A 24,658-nucleotide genomic window follows, 5' to 3' on the forward strand; every position below is an offset into this window, starting at 1 on the left:
AATTCTGCACTTTATTCCTGTAAAATTATCGTATACATCTTTAAATCCAAATTAGTACATTTCACTATTAACGAATAAAATTCTAACTTTTGTTTACACATCTAATTATACGCAATAAAAATAAACCACAGAGTTTTGCCCGTGCCTACTGTATGGTCGAGTCTATTCAATGAGGAAAGGGGTGACACGTTAAATGATAATGCTTCCTTCCAAATCTAAGTATTATTATTTGAAATATTACGTTTCTTCAATGTTTCTGTAAATAATTTAATAATATGAAAATCTGTTTGTGAGAAATGTGGTGAATATTATTTCAATGATATTCGACGAGAGCTCTTTCTCTGAGATTACTGGTTTCCTGTCACCCCTAGCAACGCTTGTAGATACTTCCCTATACAATAACACTGAGGTGGCCATATTAGAGATTCGGTGAAAAAGGAGGGAAGATAAATCTGTTACAAATCGAGTAGAACTTGCAAAAAAGCAAGATGATGGTGAGTGTTCAGTGTTCTATTTTCAATGTTTAATGTTTAATGATGAAGGCATAAGTAAATAGCGTACTGTTGTTATAAGGAGTATTTACACAGTATTGAAAGTGCAATGAAGAGTCATTGTCCCCTAATTTCGAGCCACCACTAACATGCTTACCGTTGTCCCAATACCCTCGAAAGTACTGCTTGCTACTTGTGTTAATTCTATATGTTAATAGTTCAATTGGGCCACAATTTTAGACTGACATAGTTTTTGCAGTTTTGAAGAAATGTACCATAAAAATTAAAAATCCTATGGATAGATATTGACATAAAAACACACTGTGCATTAGACTCTGGGATAGGCCTATATATAATGTATGTACCACCTGTTTATAGATCTACTTTTGGTGCATGTACGGCCAGGACATTATAGTGTTTATATTAGGCTGGGACAAATAAAAATCCCAGGAACTCGATGATAACTTGTATAGTATAAAATATCTGTAAAGAAAAATATCACACCCTTCTATAGATATAGACAAATGACACTCGCCATCTTGGTCCATATTCAAGATTTCTCACTCGGTTCGAATCACACCTCGACATCTCATGAAATATGAATGTCATTTATTTCAACCTATTGGCCCTTGTTAACAAACCAACGGCTACACAATCATGTTCATCTGTAGTCTCCTTGCCTTGTATTTATTTTGAAACAACCATTGACTCTCAGCATCACTCATCCCTGTGTTATGTGTAATTTGTCATCCTTGCTTGGGCTTGAAGTCATCAAACTGTAGGTACTTCAATATTACGTGCACATCCTATTACGTTTTACCACAATATTTATGTAACAGCAGGACACAGTCATCAGAGATCTGCGATGTAGTGGTTCAGTTTCTGCATCTATATTTCCCAGTCTGCCTACCAAGGGGACTTAGTTTGGAATCATAGATTTATCCCTGCTTGAAGCAGATCATTTTGATTCAACACGAGAAGACGCCATCAGATATAGACACCAACATTTTCAGTCAACCAGTCTTTACAATAATAATATAATATCGACGTAATAAGCGCCCACAGCGATATTTCCTAATATATTGGCAAGTTAACAATCCCAACAATGTACACAAGACTTATTTATTCGCATATAATACACACTCGTGTGTTATGCACACCCTTAATTATGGGCAATTAAATTCTGGAAAAATATATCTGTCGTACATAAACATTTCAGGCTGTAAGCTTAAACCACAAAATTTATCTTTCAACTCTGTTTTTTTCACCAAAATAATATTCTAATAAGAGCCCCCTGTTTCTAATTTTGAGAGCGCCTAGGGCGCTTATTACGTCGAATTTTGCAAAACCCGTAATAATGTCAGGTGTCTACTAATACTCAGTGATTTTGACACAAAATGTTGTGCATAGGTAAATGACTTGGACCCAAGAAATGAAATTAGTCATGGCAAGAATGTCAATAGTCAATAAGTCAAATAAACAAAAATGGCGAATGAGCCATCAGTTTAAGAAATCAGTGCAATACTGTTTGTGATTAGATGAATATATATGATCTGGCCATAAACGTTGCAATAAGGAAAAACCTTGACTAAGTTGCTATGGCTCGTGACAGCATTTGCCACTGATGCAGACCAAACGTACAAAGACATACGCTGCTCAGAATTTCAGTTACAATTTTTGATGACTGCATTGTTTTATTTTTTAATCCATTGATGAACCCAGAATTTTATTAAGGTGGGCCCTAGGGCCCATAGACCTTGAAAAGTGTGTCACTTTTCATAGATATTGTTGGGCACATAGTCAATTCGACGCCTTAAACATAAAAATGCTGCAAATATATTTGTTCAAACATCATGTTTAAAACTCCTGTGTATCTGTCAGTCTTTTTTACTGCAGTAAAAACTCAAAGTTAAATCAGTACTTTTAAAGAATCGTGCATAGCTTCTGTACACCCAGCTACCCGCCAGGTCTGGGGGCAGCACTGCCATAAACTTCACCCCCCATCCCCCAGACACAAGGACAACTGGCCCAACGTGCAATGTCTGACCCAGTCCCCACGTTCAAGCATACCTTACCTTGTACTTACTACTTGGTGGAAAATAAGACAACATAGCCAACGTAAGACATTAATACGACATACAATATCATCACGTCATGAACAGTAATAAAGGCCTGGTGTTGAAAGCTCTGATTGAAAACAGGACGATATTTGTACTGTATATTCTCACAATGACACAAAACTTTGAGAGCATTTCATTGGTCATTAAAATCGATACTGTAAGTAAGAATAATCCTTACTATATTCCTTGTAATCATGAAATTATGAAACATTCAACGCCTTGCTTAGCATTTCTATCGGTCAAAAAACAAATCATCTACTTAAACAAATCATCTACAAATTGAATTTTTTTTGGTCTATGACCAATGACCGACGGTCATCTGAAACCCTGGTCCTAATATTACCTCAGCCAGTGGGCAGTACGGCAGGGACTATCGGATAAGAGCTAATTTCTGATGCTGACCATTCCAGTCTGTGCCAGATATGTTTGAGTCTACTAGTTCTATAGCAGTGTTCGAAATACCTGCCTGCCCGACCATCCGAGACGGGTTGATTTCAACTCGGGCTGCCAGATTTTCAAATCCCCCTGCCCGACGGTCGGGTTATATTTCGTATGTAAAAATATTCTAAATATTTCCTGATGATAAGCATTATTTACATGATGTATTGTAGGATATTAAATACAAATCTGACCTAAAAAGTGTTTGCTATTTCTTTTCTTGCATCACTTCATGTTCAATGAATCCGATTTAAAGTTTTAATTAAATTATCCTGAAAAACATATGATTATAGTGGGCAGGCAGGTTTTGGTCAGGGCTGGCAAGTATTTCAGCTAGCCAGTCCTGTGGTCTGGCTGAAAATTTTGGGAGTTTCATACCCTGACTATAGTGACTCAATATCTGACCATAGATAGCCATAGTAGCCTGCTTCTGTGTTTGTGTGTCTCTAGTCCATTCATCCGTTTCATCTGGCAGAAGGGAGGTGAGGTGTAATGGGGTTCAAGATTAGTGTGTGTGCGTGTGTTTGACAAATGCAAATTTTATATATAGTGCTTAGCCCTCTGAGATACCACACGTCGCTATATAAGTGCAATAATCTTGGACGCGACGTTAAACCCAATTTCACCTCACCTCACCTGAGATACCAGGCCGCAGTTTAAAGGCACTGTAAGTCGATGGCTCTGTGGGCTTTTAAAACATGCATGAAATTACATGTATTTCCAAGTGTGACGTCTCATGCCCAGTTCAATTCTTGAACTAAAACAATAGAGCTGTGCGCTTTTAAATCAAGCATTGTTGTTACCCTGTCTGGCGCTCGGCATTAAGGGGCTAAAACAAGGACTGGTTTGCTCGGAGTCAGTATACTGTGTCTCAGTGGGGTATTCGCCCATTTCTGGTGTCCCCCGCATGATATTGCTGGAATATTGCTAAAAGCGGCGTAAAACCATACTCACTCACTCACTCACTCACTGAGTGGGGTATTCATGTTAAACTGCGGCATGGTATCTCAGTGAGCTAGCACTATAAATCGGCATCAGTCCGGTCTAGTACAAGCAGCCACACACACACACACACGTGCATGCACGTCGCTATATATAAGTGCAATAATCTTGGACGCGACGTTAAACCCCATTTCACCTCACCTTAAATCATGCATGAAATTATTTCCGAGTGTGACGTCTCATGCCCGGTTCGATTCTCGAACCAAAACAATAGAGCTCCGCACAGTGAAGCTGACAATGCAAGCTCTGCGCAGAGTAGACTGGCTTCAGTCATCTTTTTTATCAGAGGCAAATTGAAGAGAAAGTCAAAATACCAATTGCCAGCTTGATTTATATAAGCCAGTGTTCATCAAAGTCAAGATTACAATAAGAAATATGTCCTGGTAGTATGAAGCCAATCACTTTCCTACCCAGAATTCTGATATATCTGTCACATCGTCACTTCATACATGGTCTATTCATGTGTTTTCATTTGTTTCCAAAGCCGAGTAAACTCGTGTGTGTGTTCTTTTAACTTTTAAAGATGTTGGATACCATTGTTCATGCGCATACCGGATGCGCATGTAACGGCGAGTATTTGTAATGCAGTTACGTCCCTTTGACTCGCGGCTAATTGTACTTCCGCCAAAATGTCTGCATAAGAACTCATAGAAATGTAGATTTGGGCAAGAATTACCTCCCCTGATTCATTATTTTAGGGTTATGCTGTGTTGATTGAAAATAATTTGAATATCCTCTGGTAACATGTTGTTTTTATTTTATAATTTTATTTTACAATGAAAAAACATTAGAAATAAGCCAGTTTGAAAAATATCTTGATTTTGTAAAGTGCTTTTTTGTCTGATGAATCAATTTTTTTGGAAAATGTGCTTTTTTTAAAGTCAAATGATGTGTGTGAAATTAAAAATATTTTGACTTGAATTTTCATTTTTCTGTTTTGTGTCATATCAATACTGTAAAATGTCTATTTAAAAACACTCATTTAATAATCAAACTTTAAAATGACCATTTTATTGTCAAAATGATTTTATCATCCGGTGCCTCTAGATGGCGCCACTTATTCAAAAAATGCCGTGGTGACTTGGTTTTTTTATTGCGTAATTTGATTCAGGACATATTTTCCTACAAAATGATACCAAATATACCCATTTCTTGATTTTGTTTGTTTTTCGTATGCAACCTCTTTAACTTTTAACTTTGAACCTGGGGGGTCACTCCACAAACTTTTGACTTTGTTGTCTTGACAAACCCCACTCTCCGAGTTGCTGAAAGTACTTGCTGTGTTTTGTGAGCTGTAAGTGGAGATGCTTGTTTTGTAGACCAACATCCGCAGCAACATGCGCGGCCACATGCTGGAGCAGACTCGCAGGCAGGAGGAGGTGAGAGAGGACACGCTGAAACGACTCGCCACGGAGAGGATAATGGATGCCAACATGCGCAGCGAGGAGAGGATCGAGGACAAGCGCTTCCTGCGGCGGCAACAAATAGAAAACAAGGAGCGAGAAATGGAGGAGTCGATATTGAGGGTGAGATGTCCTACACTGTATCATTAGGGTGAGATGTCCAACACTGTATCATTAGGGTGAGATGTCCTACACTGTATCAGTAGGGTGAGATGTCCTACAGTGTATCATTAGAGTGAGATATGTCCTACACTGTCAGTAGGGTGAGATGTCCTACACTGTATCATTAGGGTGAGATGTCCTACACTGTATCAGTAGGGTGAAATATCCTACACTGTATCAGTAGGGTGAAATATCCTACACTGTATCAGTAGGGTGAGATGTCCTACACTGTATCAGTAGGGTGAGATATCCTACACTGTGTCAGTAGGGTGAGATGTCCTACACTGTCAGTAGGGTGAGATATCCTACACTGTATCAGTAGGGTGAGATGTCCTACACTGTATCATTAGGGTGAGATATCCTACACTGTATCAGTAGGGTGAGATATTCTACACTGTATCAGTAGAGTGAAATGTCCTACACTGTGTCACTAGGGTGAGATGTCCTACACTGTCAGTAGGGTGAGATGTCCTACACTGTATCAGTAGGGTGAGATATCCTACACTGTATCAGTAGAGTGAAATGTCCTACACTGTGTCACTAGGGTGAGATGTCCTACACTGTATCAGTAGGGTGAGATATTCTACACTGTATCAGTAGAGTGAAATGTCCTACACTGTGTCACTAGGGTGAGATGTCCTACACTGTATCAGTAGGGTGAGATGTCCTACACTGTATCATTAGGGTGAGATATCCTACGCTGTCAGTAGGGTGAGATGTCCTACACTGTCAGTAGAGTGAGATGTCCTACACTGTCAGTAGTGTGAGATGTCCTACACTGTCAGTAGGGTGAGATGTCCTACACTGTCAGTAGTGTGAGGTGTCCTACACTGTATCAGTAGTGTGAGATGTCCTACACTGTATCAGTAGGGTGAGATGTCCTACACTGTCAGTAGTGTGAGATGTCCTACACTGTATCAGTAGGGTGAGATGTCCTACACTGTCAGTAGGGTGAGATGTCCTACACTGTATCAGTAGGGTGAGATGTCCTACACTGTCAGTAGTGTTGAGGTGTCCTATGCTGTGTCATTGTTTCACTGTGTCACCGTTGTGATGTTGCGTTGTAGTCGGAGCGGGACAGGTTGTTAAAGGACCAGCAGCTCGCCCAAGAGGAACAACTGGCTCAGCAGCTGGAGAAGATGAAGCAGGAGAAGACGAAGGATGAGAAGATGAGGCAGCAGATCCGTGAAACCAGGTAACTCCATCCCAACACGACACAGATCACCGTTTGGTTTGCATGTAAGAGCACTTTGACATCCTAGCTGAGGAGAAAATAACTCTGTGACCTTGACCTGGTGGATTGATCTATTTTATTGAATTGTGGGTTGACATTTACTTCAATCAAGTTTGCTAGGAATTTTAATTATCTGGAGTTTCGGTGCCAGGTTAGCAAGGTTAGGTGCAATCTCATTAAAATCAGATCTTAGTTTTCGCAACCAAGAAACGAAAGATCTGAGGACATCCCATTATGGGTCACGTCGGAACGAATTGACTAATGAAATGAATGACAAGAAATCAACATTAGCCAATCAGAAGGCAGCTATCTCGAGCTTTACGGCACTAGTTTCAAACTGGCGACTACGCTTCGAAACATATTTTGACGTATTATCGATTAAAAATTTTTAAAACTGACCAAAAAAACATTCTGGAATGACTTATAGATGACCTAAATTGTATGGATATAATCATAAAACCCGTAACTGTCGTTCGGAATACCCTCTGTTAAATGTTTCGAGGATGCATGATTAGAAAACACATTTCGACTGTCACTTTCAGGATCTGGTAGGCGACGCTCTGATTGGTTGGATGAAAGGTCGTGCTAATGTGACCCGTAATGGGATGTCCTCAGATCATTGTTTAGCGGTAGCAGGAACTAAGATTTGATTTTAATGAGATTGGGTTAGGCGTGCCACATTTGATAATAAAGAGAAAAACTCGTCATAGTGCTCCGAGACCTACAAGGGCTGAGACCCGTTCACTGACACATAATATGGGAAGAAAAGGAGCGCTACAGCCCTTGTCAGTGAACTGTAGTTAATGTTTGAGTAAATGCATGTTAACACATATTGATAGCAATAAAGTAGTCCCGGCGTCCCGACGTCCCAACGGTGTAGTCAGACAGATTATGTCTGAGGTCATCCCTCAGTCGTCTGGGGCGGGCGTCGATCTGGCGATAACGTCACTGAGAGGGAGGTGCAGAAAGATGGCTGTCCTATCTCAAGATGTTTGCTTCCGAGTTGGACTGCTCTCTCTGGAATACATGCACCACTTTGGGATGTTCGGTGATCAAAGGGGGTTCGGGTAGCCTGGTGGTAAAAGCGCTCGCTCGTCACGCTGAAGACCCGGGTTCGATTCCCGACATGGGTACAATGTGTGAAGCCCATTTCTAGTGTCCCCCGCTGTGATATTGCTGGAATATTGCTAAAAGCGGCGTAAGATCAAACACACTCACTAGAGTGATCTGGTGGTGCTACCTTTCAGTAATGAGATAACCACAGTTGCCGTAGTGGTTCCAGATGTCAGGCGTGAACTGCCTCCCTCCACCTCCAGATGTGACATGTCCAGTACCTAAGTTTCCCTGTTGTATTGGAGGTGACATCTGTTGCCATGACATCACCTGTCTCTCTGCCTCTGAAGCAGGCTTGCTGTACATTTTACACTCAAGACACAGTTTATAAACTGAAAAAGTTGGTAGAATGAATTTTGCCCTTGTGTCTTTCAGTATAAAAAACTTTGGAGGTTTAAACTTTTATCGACTCATGCTGATGTGTTCGGTGACAGTCTCCACTTGTCCAGGTCTTCCTTTGGGCAGCCTTCAGTGAAGTTTCTCTGTAGGGTAGACATTTCACACGTTATACCTGTGAAAATCCGGGTTAGACTAGGTCTTCAGCAACCCATGCTCGTCGTAAGAGGTGACTATGCTTGTCGTAAGAGGTGACTAACATGATTGGGGGGTCAGGTTCGCAGAGTTGGTTGATGCAGTTCATGGTAATTGCATAGATGGATGCTCATGATGTCAATCACTGGATTGTTTGGTCCAGATTCGATTACAGTGGACCATGGATATAAAGAACTACAAGGGACCAGAGAAATCAGTTCGTTATATCCGTTTATATCGCTATACAAGTCACTAATTAGTGGTAGATGGGCTTGTCGGTGATCAGATATCAGTTCGCTATATCCGTTAGTTCACTGTAGAGAGATCTGTGAAGATTCCGGGGTAGAATAAGTCTTCAGCAACCCGTACTTGCAGTAAAAGGCGACTATGCTTGTCGTAAAAGGCGACTAACGGGATCGGGTGGTCAGGCTCGCTGACTTGGTTGATACATGTCATTGATCCCAATTGCTTAGATCAATGCTCATGATGTCAATCACTGGATTGCCTGGTCCAGACTCGATTATTTTACAGACCGCCATCATATAGGTGGAATATTGCTGAGTGCGGCGTTAAACAACAAACAAACAAACAAACAAATCACTGTAGAGAGTTTGTTATATTTTACATTTTATGTTATGATATATAGGAGATAAATCAGGGAGTTTGTAACAGTTTGTTGTATGTGTTTTTTTGCTCTATCCGTGTTTGTTTTATCTGTGTTCTGCTGTATTTACAGACCACCATCATATAGCTGGAATATTGAGTGCAGCATTAAACAAGCAAACAAAAACAAATCACAATTTGCATCTTCATTTAACCAGAAAGTCTGTGACTCCTCGCAGCTCGTTGCTCATTGTACATCTTCTCCTTCAGCCTCTGACTCCTCGCAGCTTGTTGCTCATTCATTGTACATCTTCTCCTTCAGCCTCTGACTCCTCGCAGCTCATTGTACATCTTCTCCTTCAGCCTCTGACTCCTCGCAGCTCGTTGCTCATTGTACATCTTCTCCTTCAGTCTGTGACTCCTCGCAGCTCATTGTACATCTTCTCCTTCAGCCTCTGACTCCTCGCAGCTCATTGCTCATTGTACATCTTCTCCTTCAGCCTGTGACTCCTCGCAGCTCGTTGCTCATTGTACATCTTCTCCTTCAGCCTGTGACTTCTCGCAGCTCGTTGCTCATTGTACATCTTCTCCTTCAGCCTCTGACTCCTCGCAGCTCGTTGCTCATTGTACATCTTCTCCTTCAGCCTGTGACTCCTCGCAGCTCGTTGCTCATTGTACATCTTCTCCTTCAGCCTCTGATTCCTCGCAGCTCGCAGCTCATTGTACATCTTCTCCTTCAGTCTGTGACTCCTCGCAGCTCATTGCTCATTGTACATCTTCTCCTTCAGCCTGACTCCTCGCAGCTCATTGCTCATTGTACATCTTCTTCTTCATTCTGTGACTCCTCGCAGCTCATTGTACATCTTCTCCTTCAGCCTCTGACTCCTCGCAGCTCATTACACATTGTACATCTTCTCCTTCAGCCTCTGACTCCTCGCAGCTCGTTGCTCATTGTACATCTTCTCCTTCAGCCTGTGACTTCTCGCAGCTCGTTGCTCATTGTACATCTTCTCCTTCAGCCTCTGACTCCTCGCAGCTCGTTGCTCATTGTACATCTTCTCCTTCAGCCTGTGACTCCTCGCAGCTCGTTGCTCATTGTACATCTTCTCCTTCAGCCTCTGATTCCTCGCAGCTCGTTGCTCATTGTACATCTTCTCCTTCAGTCTGTGACTCCTCGCAGCTCATTGCTCATTGTACATCTTCTCCTTCAGCCTGACTCCTCGCAGCTCGTTGCTCATTGTACATCTTCTCCTTCAGCCTGTGACTCCTCGCAGCTCGTTGCTCATTGTACGTCTTCTCCTTCAGCCTGTGACTCATGCAGCTCGTTGCTCATTGTACGTCTTCTCCTTCAGCCTGTGACTCCTCGCAGCTCGTTGCTCATTGTACATCTTCTCCTTCAGCCTGTGACTCCTCGCAGCTCGTTGCTCATTGTACGTCTTCTCCTTCAGCCTGTGACTCATGCAGCTCGTTGCTCATTATACGTCTTCTCCTTCAGCCTGTGACTCCTCACAGCTCGTTGCTCATTGTACGTCTTCTCCTTCAGCCTGTGACTCCTCGCAGCTTGTTGCTTATTGTACATCTTCTCCTTCAGCCTGTGACTCCTAGCAGCTCGTTGCTCATTGTACGTCTTCTCCTTCAGTCTGTGACTCCTCCCAGCTCGTTGCTCATTGTACGTCTTCTCCTTCAGTCTGTGACTCCTCGCAGCTCGTTGTAGTCTTCTCCTTCAGTCTGTGACTCCTCGCAGCTCGTTGCTCATTGTACATCTTCTTCTTCAGCCTGGAGCTGCGTGAGCTGGAGGCCAAGTTGAAGGCCGCCTACATGAACAAGGAGAGAGCTGCCCAGCTGGCCGAGAAAGACGCCCTCAAGTTTGACCAGATGGTGAGTAGCTCCCTCCGTGCACACAGGACCCGTGAAGATCCAGGGTAGAATAGGTCTTCAGCAACCCATGCTTGCCGTAAAAGTTGATTATGCTTGTCGTAAAAGGCGACTAACGGGATCAGGTGGTCAGGCTCACTGACCTGGTTGATGCATGTTATCGATCCCAATTGCATGGATCGATGATCATGATATTAATCACTGAATTGTCTGGTCCAGACTCCATTATTTACAGACCGCCGTCATATAGCTGGAATATTGCTGAGTGTGGCGTTAAACAACAAACAAACAAACAAACTCTCTAATAAAATTTGTTGGTGTGTTTGTAGAAACGAGACAGCCAGATCGTGTGTTGATGCCTGACTGTTGATGTGTTTGTAGAAACGAGACAGCCAGATCGCGAGGGAGATGAAGGAGCAGCACGACCGGGCTGCGGAGGCGGAGCAGGCGCGTCAGATGGAGCGCTACAAGGAGCAGGTGCGGTACCAGCAGGAGCTGGAGCGGCAGCTGGAGGAACAGGAAGTGCGGCGGCAGCAGGCGTACGAGGAGTTCCTCAAGGAGAAGCTCATGATCGACGAGATCGTACGCAAGATCTACGAGGAGGACCAGAGGTACTGTGATCAGTCAACCTCCACTGTCTGTGACTCCACTCTTGGAGTGACTTGTCTCTCAGCATCATTTTCTGGACAATTTAGTATAAGTATAGACTACTAGTGGCAGAGCTTACTGGCCTGAACAGATTTTTACCAGACTTGGGATTCAGACTAATGGCTCAAGTCACAGACAGCTCTCTGTGTGTGTATTAGAGCATGGTAAAATGTGTGTGTATTACAGGTGTAAATTGTGTGTGTATTACAGGTGTAAATTGTGTGTGTGTATTACAGGTGTAAAATGTGTGTGTATGACAGATGTAAAATGTGTGTGTATTACAGATGTAAAATGTGTGTGTATTACAGGTGTAAAATGTGTGTGTATGACAGATGTAAAATGTGTGTGTAGTACAGGTGTAAAATGTGTGTGTAGTACAGGTGTAAAATGTGTGTGTATTACAGGTGTAAAATGTGTGTGTATTACAGCATGGTAAAATGTGTGTGTATTACAGGTGTAAAATGTGTGTGTATTACAGCATGGTAAAATGTGTGTGTATGACAGGTGTAAAATGTGTGTGTATAACAGGTGTAAAATGTGTGTGAATGACAGGTGTAAAATGTGTGTATATGACAGGTGTAAAATGTGTGTGTATAACAGGTGTAAAATGTGTGTGTGTATAACAGGTGTAAAATGTGTGTGTGTATTACAGGTGTAAAATGTGTGTGTGTATAACAGGTGTAAAATGTGTGTGTATTACAGGTGTAAAATGTGTGTGTATAACAGGTGTAAAATGTGTGTGATTAACAGGTGTAAAATGTGTGTGTGTATTACAGGTGTAAAATGTGTGTGTATTACAGGTGTAAAATGTGTGTGTGTATAACAGGTGTAAAATGTGTGTGTGTATAACAGGTGTAAAATGTGTGTGTGTATAACAGGTGTAAAATGTGTGTGATTAACAGGTGTAAAATGTGTGTGAATGACAGGTGTAAAATATGTGTGATTAACAGGTGTAAAATGTGTGTGATTAACAGGTGTAAAATGTGTGTGATTAACAGGTGTAAAATGTGTGTGAATGACAGGTGTAAAATGTGTGTGATTAACAGGTGTAAAATGTGTGTGTGTATTACAGGTGTAAAATGTGTGTGTATTACAGGTGTAAAATGTGTGTGTGTATAACAGGTGTAAAATGTGTGTGTGTATAACAGGTGTAAAATGTGTGTGTGTATAACAGGTGTAAAATGTGTGTGATTAACAGGTGTAAAATGTGTGTGAATGACAGGTGTAAAATGTGTGTGATTAACAGGTGTAAAATGTGTGTGATTAACATGTGTAAAATGTGTGTGAATGACAGGTGTAAAATGTGTGTGATTAACAGGTGTAAAATGTGTGTGAATGACAGGTGTAAAATGTGTGTGATTAACAGGTGTAAAATGTGTGTGATTAACAGGTGTAAAATGTGTGTGATTAACAGGTGTAAAATGTGTGTGATTAACAGGTGTAAAATGTGTGTGATTAACAGGTGTAAAGTGTGTGTGATTAACAGGTGTAAAATGTGTGTGTATAACAAGCAGACAAGCAGAGGATTGTTGCTCATGGTATCAATCACTGGATTGTGTGGTCTAGAATTGATTAAGTACAGGCACAGTAATATTGCTTTGTGGGCCTGACAAGACACAAACGTTGTCTGAATGGGATGGTTTCACAGTAGGTATTTAAAGTTCCTCCTCTTGTGTTTGGTTTTGGTTTGTGTACATCTGTGGTTGTGTCGCAGGGACACAGAGAGGAACCTACAGAAGCGCAAGGCAACGCAGGCGTACATCGCAGAGTTCAAGCAGGCGCGGGAGGAGTGGAAGGACCTGGAGCGACGGCGCATGGAGGAGGAGAACATGCGCATCATGCAGTTCGCCAACGTGCAGAAGGAGAGGGAGGATGAGTTCCGCCAACAGAAGATGGAGAAAGAGCAGGCCATGGATCGCATGCAGAAAGAAGTGAGGCCAGCAATTAGATTTAATTTAATTTAATTTAATTTAATTTAATTTAATTTAATTTAATTTAATTTAATTTAATTTAATTTAATTTTATTTTATTTTATTTTTTTATTTAATTTAATTAAATTTAATTTAATAATTTGAAATAGTTTCCTGTACAATCAAACTTTCAAATCAAATCAAATCATATTTTGAACATGTACTAAATTATTTTCTGTTATCGTCAAGACAATGAGCATAGACACATAAATCAGTACTATTTTCTCAGTGAGATGTACATGACTGATGATTAGGGTAATGGAGTATATAACTCAAGCTAATAACTATGACTGGGCAATACAAAACAATACTATACAATGTCTGATGGTGGGTTCCATGTTGTGTTGCAGCTGTCGGAGCAGATAGCACAGAAGGATGCGGAGCGCGAGGAGATGGAGCGGGTCAGGATGGAGCTGTACCTCGAGGAACAGGAGGAGCGGGCTCGACAGCAGGAGCGAGTGAGTACATACACTGCAGGGAGCTGGCTACCTATTTTTGTTTCAGTTTTTCCTGAATTACTTTTGCCCTTGCAGTTGAGTAATCACTGTTAGAGTAATCACTGTTAGAGTAATCACTGTTAGAGTAATCACTGTTAGAGTAATCACCGGTATAGTAATCACTGTTAGAGTAATCACTGTTAGAGTAATCACTGGTATAGTAATCACAAGTGCTACGAAATATGGAGCTGACATGCTGGAGAAGGTTGTGAACTTTGACCTGATGTGACGTGTGTGTGTGCAGGCGGAGATGGAGCGCAAGCTGCGGCAGCGGATCGACCTACAGGCCACCCACTCCAAGCAGATGCACTACAAGGCTCTCCGGCTCCAGGCTGAGAAGGACGAGGAGGAGGTCTTCAGACAACAGGTACTACATACCCACATTTTACCACCAAAATATCTAAGTTCACTAATATAATAATATCAGGATGAATTATCACAAATTTAAGTAAACAATTTGATGTTAACTCATGTTCAGTGGACCTGAATCCTAAGTGTTGTTTTTTCAGATGTTGGCCAAGTTTGCGGAGGATGATCGCATCGAGCAGATGAACGCCCAGCGGCGGCGCATGAAGCAGCTGGAGCACAAGCGTGCGGTGGAGACGCTGCTGGACGAGCGGCGGGCGCAGTACGCCATGGAGAGGGAGCGGGAGGTGGAGGCCAGGCAGGAGGAGGTCAAGATGGAGGACTTCCGGCGACAGATCATCGAGGAGGAGAGGCAGAGGCTGCTGAAGGAACACGCAGGCAGACTGCTGGGATACCTGCCCAAGGTCAGTAGCATTGGGCATTGAGGGGTCATGGTCAGTAGCATAGAGTATCTGTGAGGGGGGTCAAGGTCAGTAGCAATAGGGGTCACACAGGCAGACTCCTGGGATACCTACCCAAGGTCAGTAGCATTGGGCATCAAGGGGTCAAGGTCAGTAGCATGGAGTATCTGTGAGGGGGGTCAAGGTCAGTAGCAATAGGCAGCTAAGGTCAGGTCCAGTATGATCAATATCCCACAGGCAGGCTGTTGGAATACCTTGCCAGGGTCGGTTGAATCCATTAGCCAGAAAGATATGAAAATGTCCCCCTTTCACTGTTTGTTTCACTCTTATGTGACTGTCCATGCATTAGGGCTGCGACGAATACACTGTGAGGCGAATACGATTCATATCACCAATATAGGGTAACGAATGCGAATATTAATTCACAAATACAATGAAAAGTCAGCAGTTGATTTATTATTATTATAGTCAGTGAAACAATAACAACATAAATTATTTGACATGGTTTGTTAATTATTAATATATTATACTTTTATATACTGCACATATCCAGGTACTCGTATCTGCTCAAATGCGACAATGACCAGTGACCACAATACTGTCAAATTAAATATCGTAAGAGTGTTGTCATTGAAAGAAATCTATGTATATAATACGTTCTTATGGATATTTTTAGGTACAGGGTATGTAAATACACATGATTGCATATTCATAAATATTTGATTCTAGTGGCCACGAATAACGAATTCAATTCATGAATGGTTACGGTTCGATTCACCGAATACGTGAGTGAATCGTAACAGCCCTACCATGCATTCAAAGGAAAACTATAACAATGTATGATATCGAAACAACTGAGGACACAGTTGCATGTGCTTCTCTACAACCGGTGCTTGTATTGCAGGGGGTGATCCGGGACAGCCAGGACCTACAGATGCTGGGCCCCGAGTTCCAGGGCGCATACAAACAGAGGCAGATCGACCCCTTTGATGAATCCGCCTGGGACCAGAGTGCCCGATAGTGCCCCGCCCTGCCCCGCCCCCTCCAACATTTTTACATACAGACACAACCGACGGAGTGGCCACACTGTCATCAAGTTGTGCACTCTTCACGTTATCTTTGTGTTTACAAATGTTCATGTGATTCTTCAGCCATGTGGTAATGCTAATAATTCCTGTCTCATTTTCCCTGTGAACACATCTGCATGTGGCCTCCAAACACGATGTAAGGAAGACAAGTTCTTAGTGGAAGTAACTTATTCGTTTTGTTCTGTTGAATTATTACGTCCAGATGTTTCAGATTTGTTTTTATTCTAAACTTGTTTCATTGAAGATTTATTTATCACAGACTTATGTATAAGCTCCACGTGTCCAGTATTTCTATGCATTATCAGCCATGGCTGACAAAACTGAAATGTGGCTCTGTCCAGAATGTTTTGCCACGACACAGATGTAGCTGTCCTTGATGTGGCCACTGACCCACCCTCACTTCACCCTGTCATCAGGAGCGCCCATTTTGTACTTTTGTATTTTGATGTAGAACCCTTCATATAGTTAATTCAAACTCTTGTCAATAATTTCAAAATGTCATTTAATATTTCTTTAACTTCAAAGTCTTCACGAAACAATTACTGATGTCAAATATGATTTGAAGAGAATGATAATCACCAAGATAAACTCTATGGAATAATGTCAGCGTGTGAATCCTCACCACTGTATGAGCACTAGTGTTAGACTGTATGTATGGTGGAGCTATTGTCAGTAGGATGTTTGTATATATCTCTGTAGACTTCTACACTGTAAATAGAGACTGGGTGTACATATACTATGAGGTAGTCAGCTGCTGTGATGGAAGTAAATGCTTGTAAATCTGTCCGTGTTTGTTCTTGTCAACCCCTGGATGTCTCAGACCTGATAGCCTGCCTGGAAACATTGTCTGAACTGAGGCAAGTAAATGGATGGGACGGTCATGCTCGACGTCTTGGTTGATTGCTCACAAGGTCAATCACTGGAGTGTCTGGTCCAGGCTGTCATCATGAAGCAGGAATATTGTCGTCTGGTGTTGAACAACAACCTGAATGAGAAGCCTCCTATTATTGACAGGTTCTCATCGTGACCTCCACTCCCCCTAAAAACGCCTGTCTATCGGGATCAGGTGTCAGCCTCGCTGATGTGTTTGATGCATGTCATTGTATCCCAATAGAGTGGATCGATGCTCATGATGTCAATCACTGGATTGTCTGGTCCAGACTCTATTATATACAGACCGCCGTCATATAGCTGGAATATTGTTGAGTGCGGCGTTAAACAACAAACAAGCACCTGTCTACACAACACACAGACTGATACCTCCACTCCCCCTACAAGCATCTGTCTACACAACACACAGACTGATACCTCCGCTCCCACTACAAGCATCTGTCTACACAACACACGGACTGATACCTCCACAAGCACCTGTCCACACACAACACACAGACTGATACCTCCACTCCCCCTACAAACACCTGTCCACACACAGACAGATACCTCCACTCCCCCTACAAGCACCTGTCCACACACAACACACAGACAGATACCTCCACTCCCACAACACACAGACAGATACCTCCGCTCCCCCTACAAGTACCTGTCCACACAGACTGATACCTCCACTCCCCCTACAAGCATCTGTCTACACAACACACAGACTGATACCTCCACTCCCCCTACAAGCATCTGTCTACACAACACACAGACTGATACCTCCGCTCCCACTACAAGCATCTGTCTACACAACACACAGACTGATACCTCCACTCCCACTACAAACACCTGTCTACACAACACACGGACTGATACCTCCACAAGCACCTGTCCACACACAACACACAGACTGATACCTCCACTCCCCCTACAAACACCTGTCCACACACAACACACAGACGGATACCTCCACTCCCCCTACAAGCACCTGTCCACACACAACACACAGACAGATACCTCCGCTCCCCCTACAAGTACCTGTCCACACAGACTGATACCTCCACTCCCCCTACAAGCATCTGTCTACACAACACACAGACTGATACCTCCACTCCCCCTACAAGCATCTGTCTACACAACACACAGACTGATACCCCCGCTCCCACTACAAGCATCTGTCTACACAACACACAGACTGATACCTCCACTCCCACTACAAACACCTGTCTACACAACACACGGACTGATACCTCCACAAGCACCTGTCCACACACAACACACAGACTGATACCTCCACTCCCCCTACAAACACCTGTCCACACACAACACACAGACGGATACCTCCACTCCCCCTTCAAGCACCTGTCCACACACAACACACAGACAGATACCTCCACTCCCACAACACACAGACAGATACCTCCACTCCCCCTACAAACACCTGTCTATACACAACACACAGACTGATACCTCCACTCCCACAACACACAGACAGATACCTCCACTCCCACAACACACAGACAGATACCTCCACTCCCACAACACACAGACAGATACCTCCACTCCCACAACACACAGACAGATACCTCCACTCCCAAAACACACAGACAGATACCTCCGCTCCCCCTACAAGCACCTGTCTATACACAACACACAGACTGATACCTCCACTCCCACAACACACAGACAGATACCTCCACTCCCACAACACACAGACAGATACCTCCGCTCCCCCTACAAGCACCTGTCTACACAACACACAGACAGATTCCTCCGCTCCCCCTACAAACACCTGTCTATACACAACACACAGACAGATACCTCCGCTCCCCCTACAAGCACCTGTCTACACAACACACAGACAGATACCTCCGCTCCCCCTACAAGCACCTGTCTACACAACACACAGACAGATACCTCCACTCCCACAACACACAGACAGATACCTCCACTCCCACAACACACAGACAGATACCTCCACTCCCACAACACACAGACAGATACCTCCACTCCCACAACACACAGACAGATACCTCCACTCCCACAACACACAGACAGATACCTCCGCTCCCCCTACAAACACCTGTCTACACAACACACAGACTGATACCTCCACTCCCACAACACACAGACAGATACCTCCACTCCCACAACACACAGACAGATACCTCCACTCCCACAACACACAGACAGATACCTCCGCTCCCCCTACAAACACCTGTCTACACAACACACAGACTGATACCTCCACTCCCACAACACACAGACAGATACCTCCACTCCCACAACACACAGACAGATACCTCCACTCCCACAACACACAGACAGATACCTCCACTCCCACAACACACAGACAGATACCTCCGCTCCCACTACAAACACCTGTCTATACACAACACACAGACAGATACCTCCACTCCCACAACACACAGACAGATACCTCCACTCCCACAACACACAGACAGATACCTCCACTCCCACAACACACAGACAGATACCTCCACTCCCACAACACACAGACAGATACCTCCACTCCCACAAACACACAGACAGATACCTCCGCTCCCCCTACAAACACCTGTCTATACACAACACACAGACTGATACCTCCACTCCCACAACACACAGACAGATACCTCCACTCCCACAACACACAGACAGATACCTCCACTCCCACAACACACAGACAGATACCTCCACTCCCACAACACACAGACAGATACCTCCACTCCCACAACACACAGACAGATACCTCCGCTCCCCCTACAAGCACCTGTCTACACAACACACAGACCAGTCTATTATAAGCATTTATTGCAGTAGATTTTCTCATGTAGATTACATAGTGGGGTATTTACAGTGAGTAGAAAAATAGCTGGGAATATACACAGGGATGATACAAGCAAATATAGAAGTACAGTCACTGAGCTAAGCTGTACAAGTAGATGTATAAACACTGTATCACATACACAGGGATGATACAAGTGAATATAAACATATAGTCACAATACTAAGCTGTACAAGTAGATGGATAAACACTGTATCATATATATATATGTATGTATAGGATAAAACTCTGCAAGCCAATAACAGATAAAATAGGTAGTCTCACTCAATCTAGACCATATTCCTCAATATCAGAACTCTGACTTGCAGGGCATCTAACAGGACCCAGTCGTGTTAGGTCAAGGTCACCTGACACTGGAGGAGATCACCGTGACCAAGTTGTGTTAAAGTTACCCTCACAAATAGTCCTATTCATTTACCCAAAACAACGTCCTGTTAGGTCACCGAGTGGTCAAGGTCATTTTGACACAAACCTGTCAGGTCATCATAACCCAGTCTTGTTAAGTCACCATGGCCATTTATTGTTATGTCACCATGACCCAGCTGTTAGGTCACCCTGACACAGTCCTGTCAGGTCACTGTGACCCAGGTCTAGGTTGAGTGTGACACACATACAACAGGTAACAGCAAGACGTGCGTATCACATGGTACATATGCAGCACACAGCTGGTGTAGAATCTACCACATCTACATCACTGAACCACACACAGGCCGCAGGGGTTAAACCCACCTAGCTAAAAGCCGTAAATTACTAAATCAGACAAATCAAACGACACATGAAACAAGGATGTTATCCGACGTGGTTAAACGTTAGGTGAAGAAGTAACAACAGTATGGTGATATTGATTAAAGCTACAAGTCACGCTGCGTTGAAGATGTTGCTAGACTTGCTCCTGGGCAGATGCTGCAGATGCTGCAGACACTGTCAGGCTGTGGTTGGTAGGTGCAGGGGTCACCACCGGGTCAAATCGGTAGATCAGCCACAGTATGATCATTACACCTTGAAAATACATGCTAAACTCAGGCAAACCGAATTAAAATAGTTTGCAATTTGCCAACAATGGTACTGACAGTCCTTGTAAAGAAATACAGCTCAAGAATGTGGGAGTCGAGTTTTACACAATTTCTGCAAATGCTGACACTCCAGCTATGGCGGTAGGGCTTCCCACATTGTACCTTGTGGGGATCAGACCCAGGTCTTGGTGTGATGTATGGGGGAAAAGAGGAAATACAGAATCTCCCCGAGCGTCATGGTAGAAATATATCAACACGAGTAGACTAGGGCTGGGACGAGTCCGAATTTACTACCCCGGTACCCGAGTTACCCGTCCCAGCCCTAGTAGACAAAAGCTGAACATCCAAGGGCTTTCCAAGGAGTTTCAACTTTCATGGATGAGTGTTCACATATTTGGCATCATAACACAAGGATGAGATTCTATTTATCATCCAAAATCATTCTTCCAACTTTTTAAGTTTTTAACAAGGCTCTAGAGTGTGAACATTACAGCTGACCAGCTTCAGTGACAGAGAGATTAGAGAAGTAATTTGATGCTGTCCCACTAGTCGGCAATTCCCTTGTAGCGATATCTCCTGAGGAGGAAAAGCTAGGGATGACAAGTGAAGCGTTCTGTGAGAACTACAAAACTTTAAAGTCCTAAAGACTCGTTACCATCACATCAGTGACTTCTAGGCATCTAAGACAGGTTACTCTGTAACACTGCGGAGATTACAGCAGGTCATACAAACAGATCCATCACATCACACATCAGGAGGTCGATTCAAAACAAACAACATTATTCCTTTTTTCAACATTTTAGCAAAAGTTGACAAAAATATTCAGAAATGCTGTGAAAACATTTTTTGTACCATAAAATTTGTAGGTTTTAGGGCATCATCTCATATCATCACAATTTTTTGTAAATTTTACATCTTAAATGATCCAGGCAATATCCCTTTCTATTTTATGAACATAATTGACAAAATTGTTTTCAAAATTTAACAAAAATAAGTCATAAATGCTGTTTTTTCTTTGCGTTTTTTTCAGGAATTCACCACATATCAACACAAACTATTTTGACACTGAATACACCCCCTCTCTAATTTTTATTAATAAAATAAAATTTAAAAAAAATATCAACAAAACATGAAAACTAGAAGCTGGGCTATGATGAACAGACTACTGGTGCTCTCCTTGAGGCTGAGAACATCCAGAACCTAACAGGCTGCGTTCTGTATCCACAGCAAGAGATCAGGAACAATACCAGAGGCCATGACCTCAACACCTGCACAGTCATAAAATTTGAAAATGTATCAACAATTGGAAAACTTTAAAGATAACACTGTGATAGGTGACAACAGGACAGACAAGCTACCACAACATCAACATGTAATAGCTGCTAGAAGAAAGCACAATTAAGGTATCCATGGCAACAATCATAGTCTTCAGTATTGAAGCAAAATCATAAAAAAAATTAAATTAGTCATTTGACATTCATTACAGGAAAGTGTAGCAAACGTAAAAGAATTATGAAAACAGTACATTCAGTCAATATTGTAGCAGTTTATACTATAAAAGTCCTACAATGAAAACAGTGTATTTAAGTCAGTGTTGTAGCAGTTTATACTATAAAAGTCCTACAATGAAAACAGTGTATTTAAGTCTGTGTTGTAGCAGTTTATACTATAAAAGTCCTACAATGAAAACAGTGTATTTAAGTCAGTGTTGTAGCAGTTAATACTATAGAAGTCCTACAATGAAAACAGCGTACTTAAGTCAGTGTTGTAGCAGTTTATACTATAAAAGTCCTACAATGAAAACAGTGTATTTAAGTCAGTGTTGTAGCAGTTTATACTATAAAAGTCCTACAATGAAAACAGTGTATTAAAATCAATGTTGTAGTAGTTTATACATTTAAAAAACCTACTTTGTCTACTGACCAATCAACATGATATTGTAAACTGATCACACTGATATTTTCTACTCTATATGGTACAGATGACACGGCCAGTGTCACAACATGGGATCCACTGTCAAGTGAATATCTATCAATACACTGCATACATAAACACACATGGTTGTCACACACAATATCTGACCTGCCAAGTTTCACAGCAACCCACAAGTTTCCTGGATTCAGTAGAACATGTTAGGTCACCCTGACCCAGTCGTGTTGGATCATGCCGACCCAGTCGTGTTGGGTAACGCCGACCCAGTCGTGTTGGGTCACGCCGACCCAGTAATGTTAGGTCACCCTGGTCCAGTAGTGTACAGTCACGCCGACCCAGTTGTGTTGGGTCAAGCCGACCCAGTAATGTTAGGTCACACTGACACAGCTGTGTTGGGTCATGCCGACCCAGTAATGGTAGGTCACACCGACCCAGTCATGTTGGGTCATGCCGACCCAGTAATGGTAGGTCACACTGACCCAGTCCTGTTGGGTCACCCTGACGAGTTCTTTCATGACCCAGTTGTATTAGGTCACTGTGACCCAAAATATTCCAGACGCTAGTGCCAAAAACGTTTCCATGATTCAATGTTTGACATTTTGTATTCAATTATGATGCATCAAACAGTGCTGATGTGAAAGTTTTTGTATTTATCAAACTGGAACGTAAATGATCATTAGTTGCCGTTGATATTTGATTGGCTGGTGTAGAAATTGAGGCTTCTGATTGGCTGAATTTTGATGCAGCACCAAATAACACAGGAAGCATGAGTGGAGGTTACACAGATCACAGATCACAGATCACAGATCACACGACAGTAAGGCCAGACAGAGAAGGCACAGTGACCTCGCCACCTGCATCAGCTACAACATCATGTACTGCTACAATGACAGGTGCAACTTACATTGTTACAGCTACTGTCCTACCAGCTCACCTACACCGTGGAATGGATCAATGACAACACTGACACACTTTCAAGGTTCCTCAAACAAAGAGTTCTCAAGTATATCAGAAAACATGTCCTGTCAGGTCACCATGACCCAGTCGTGTTAAGTAACTGTGACCTAGTCCTGAAAGGTCACCATGACCCAGTCATGTTAGGTTACTGTGACCTAGTCCTGAAAGGTCACCATGGCCCAGTCATACTAGGTCACCCCAACCTAGTCCTGTCAGGTCACCATGACCCAGTAATATTAGGTAACTGTGACTTAGTCCTGTCAGGTCACCATGCCCCAGTTTGTTAGGTCACCCCAACCTAGTCCTGTCAGGTCACCATGACCCAGTCGTGTTAGGTCACCCCTACCTAGTCTTGTCAGGTCACCATGACCCAGTAATATTAGGTTACTGTGACCTAGTCCTGTCAGGTCACCATGACCAAGTCGTGTTAGGTCACCCCAACCTAGTCCTGTCAGATCGCCATGACCCAGTCATGTTAGGTCACCCCAATCTAGTCCTGTCAGGTCACCATGACCCAGTCGTGTTAGGTCACCCCAATCTAGTCCTGTCAGGTCACCATGACCCAGTCGTGTTAGGTCACCCCAACCTAGTCCTGTCAGGTCACCATGACCCAGTCATGTTAGGTCACCCCAACCTAGTCCTGTCAGGAAAAACTCTAACAGAAAAAACAGCCAGGGGCAACTTTGGGCTGTTATGTACTACAATGATATGCTTATTTCCTAGAAATCTCCGTAACACAATCTACACAACCTAATATAAACCTTTCATTCTCAAATAGAATTGGTCTTGTTTCTCTGTGGCATCCGTTCCACAAGTGCTGCAGGGGACGACACGGAGCTTGGTGCAGACACTGGGGAATACGTGCATATATACAACAGCTTGGCAATATGGTGCGCAATACCACAGCAGGGTAATAAGCATCTTCCCGAGGCAAGTGAGTTAACTGACTTAAAAAGTCCTGTTTCCACCCTTGCCGAACTAGGCTGGAATTCCTGCGCTCAATCGTAGCGCCACCAGTGGCTGTTACGAGTTATGCCTCTCCTATAGACCAATCATATTCCACCTCTCGTATCACTTGCATTTGCTTCAA

General features: G+C 42.9%; 1 protein-coding gene and 1 long non-coding RNA gene across 2 annotated transcripts; one reads left to right on the forward strand and one right to left on the reverse strand.

The window, feature by feature from the left end:
• The first annotated feature begins 340 nt into the window (after positions 1-340).
• LOC124120992 (meiosis-specific nuclear structural protein 1-like) lies at positions 341-16,724 on the forward strand. The gene is made up of 10 exons (XM_048395636.1): positions 341-494; positions 5,371-5,577; positions 6,684-6,811; positions 10,873-10,975; positions 11,354-11,583; positions 13,335-13,551; positions 13,941-14,048; positions 14,332-14,454; positions 14,597-14,857; positions 15,759-16,724. Exons 1-10 carry the CDS (start codon positions 489-491, stop codon positions 15,873-15,875), a joined length of 1,500 nt encoding a protein of 499 aa, XP_048251593.1. The 5' UTR covers positions 341-488; the 3' UTR covers positions 15,876-16,724.
• Positions 16,725-19,615: 2,891 nt separating this feature from the next.
• LOC125379328 lies at positions 19,616-24,609 on the reverse strand. Its single transcript, XR_007220680.1, has 2 exons — positions 23,963-24,609; positions 19,616-23,914 (listed from the first exon to the last, which is right to left on the reverse strand). It is a non-coding gene; the product is annotated as an uncharacterized LOC125379328 (long non-coding RNA).
• Between the last annotated feature and the right edge of the window lie 49 nt (positions 24,610-24,658).

Source organism: Haliotis rufescens, unplaced genomic scaffold (genome assembly GCF_023055435.1).
Source record: "Haliotis rufescens isolate VD_foot unplaced genomic scaffold, xgHalRufe1.0.p SCAF_14, whole genome shotgun sequence".
NCBI lineage: Eukaryota > Metazoa > Mollusca > Gastropoda > Lepetellida > Haliotidae > Haliotis > Haliotis rufescens.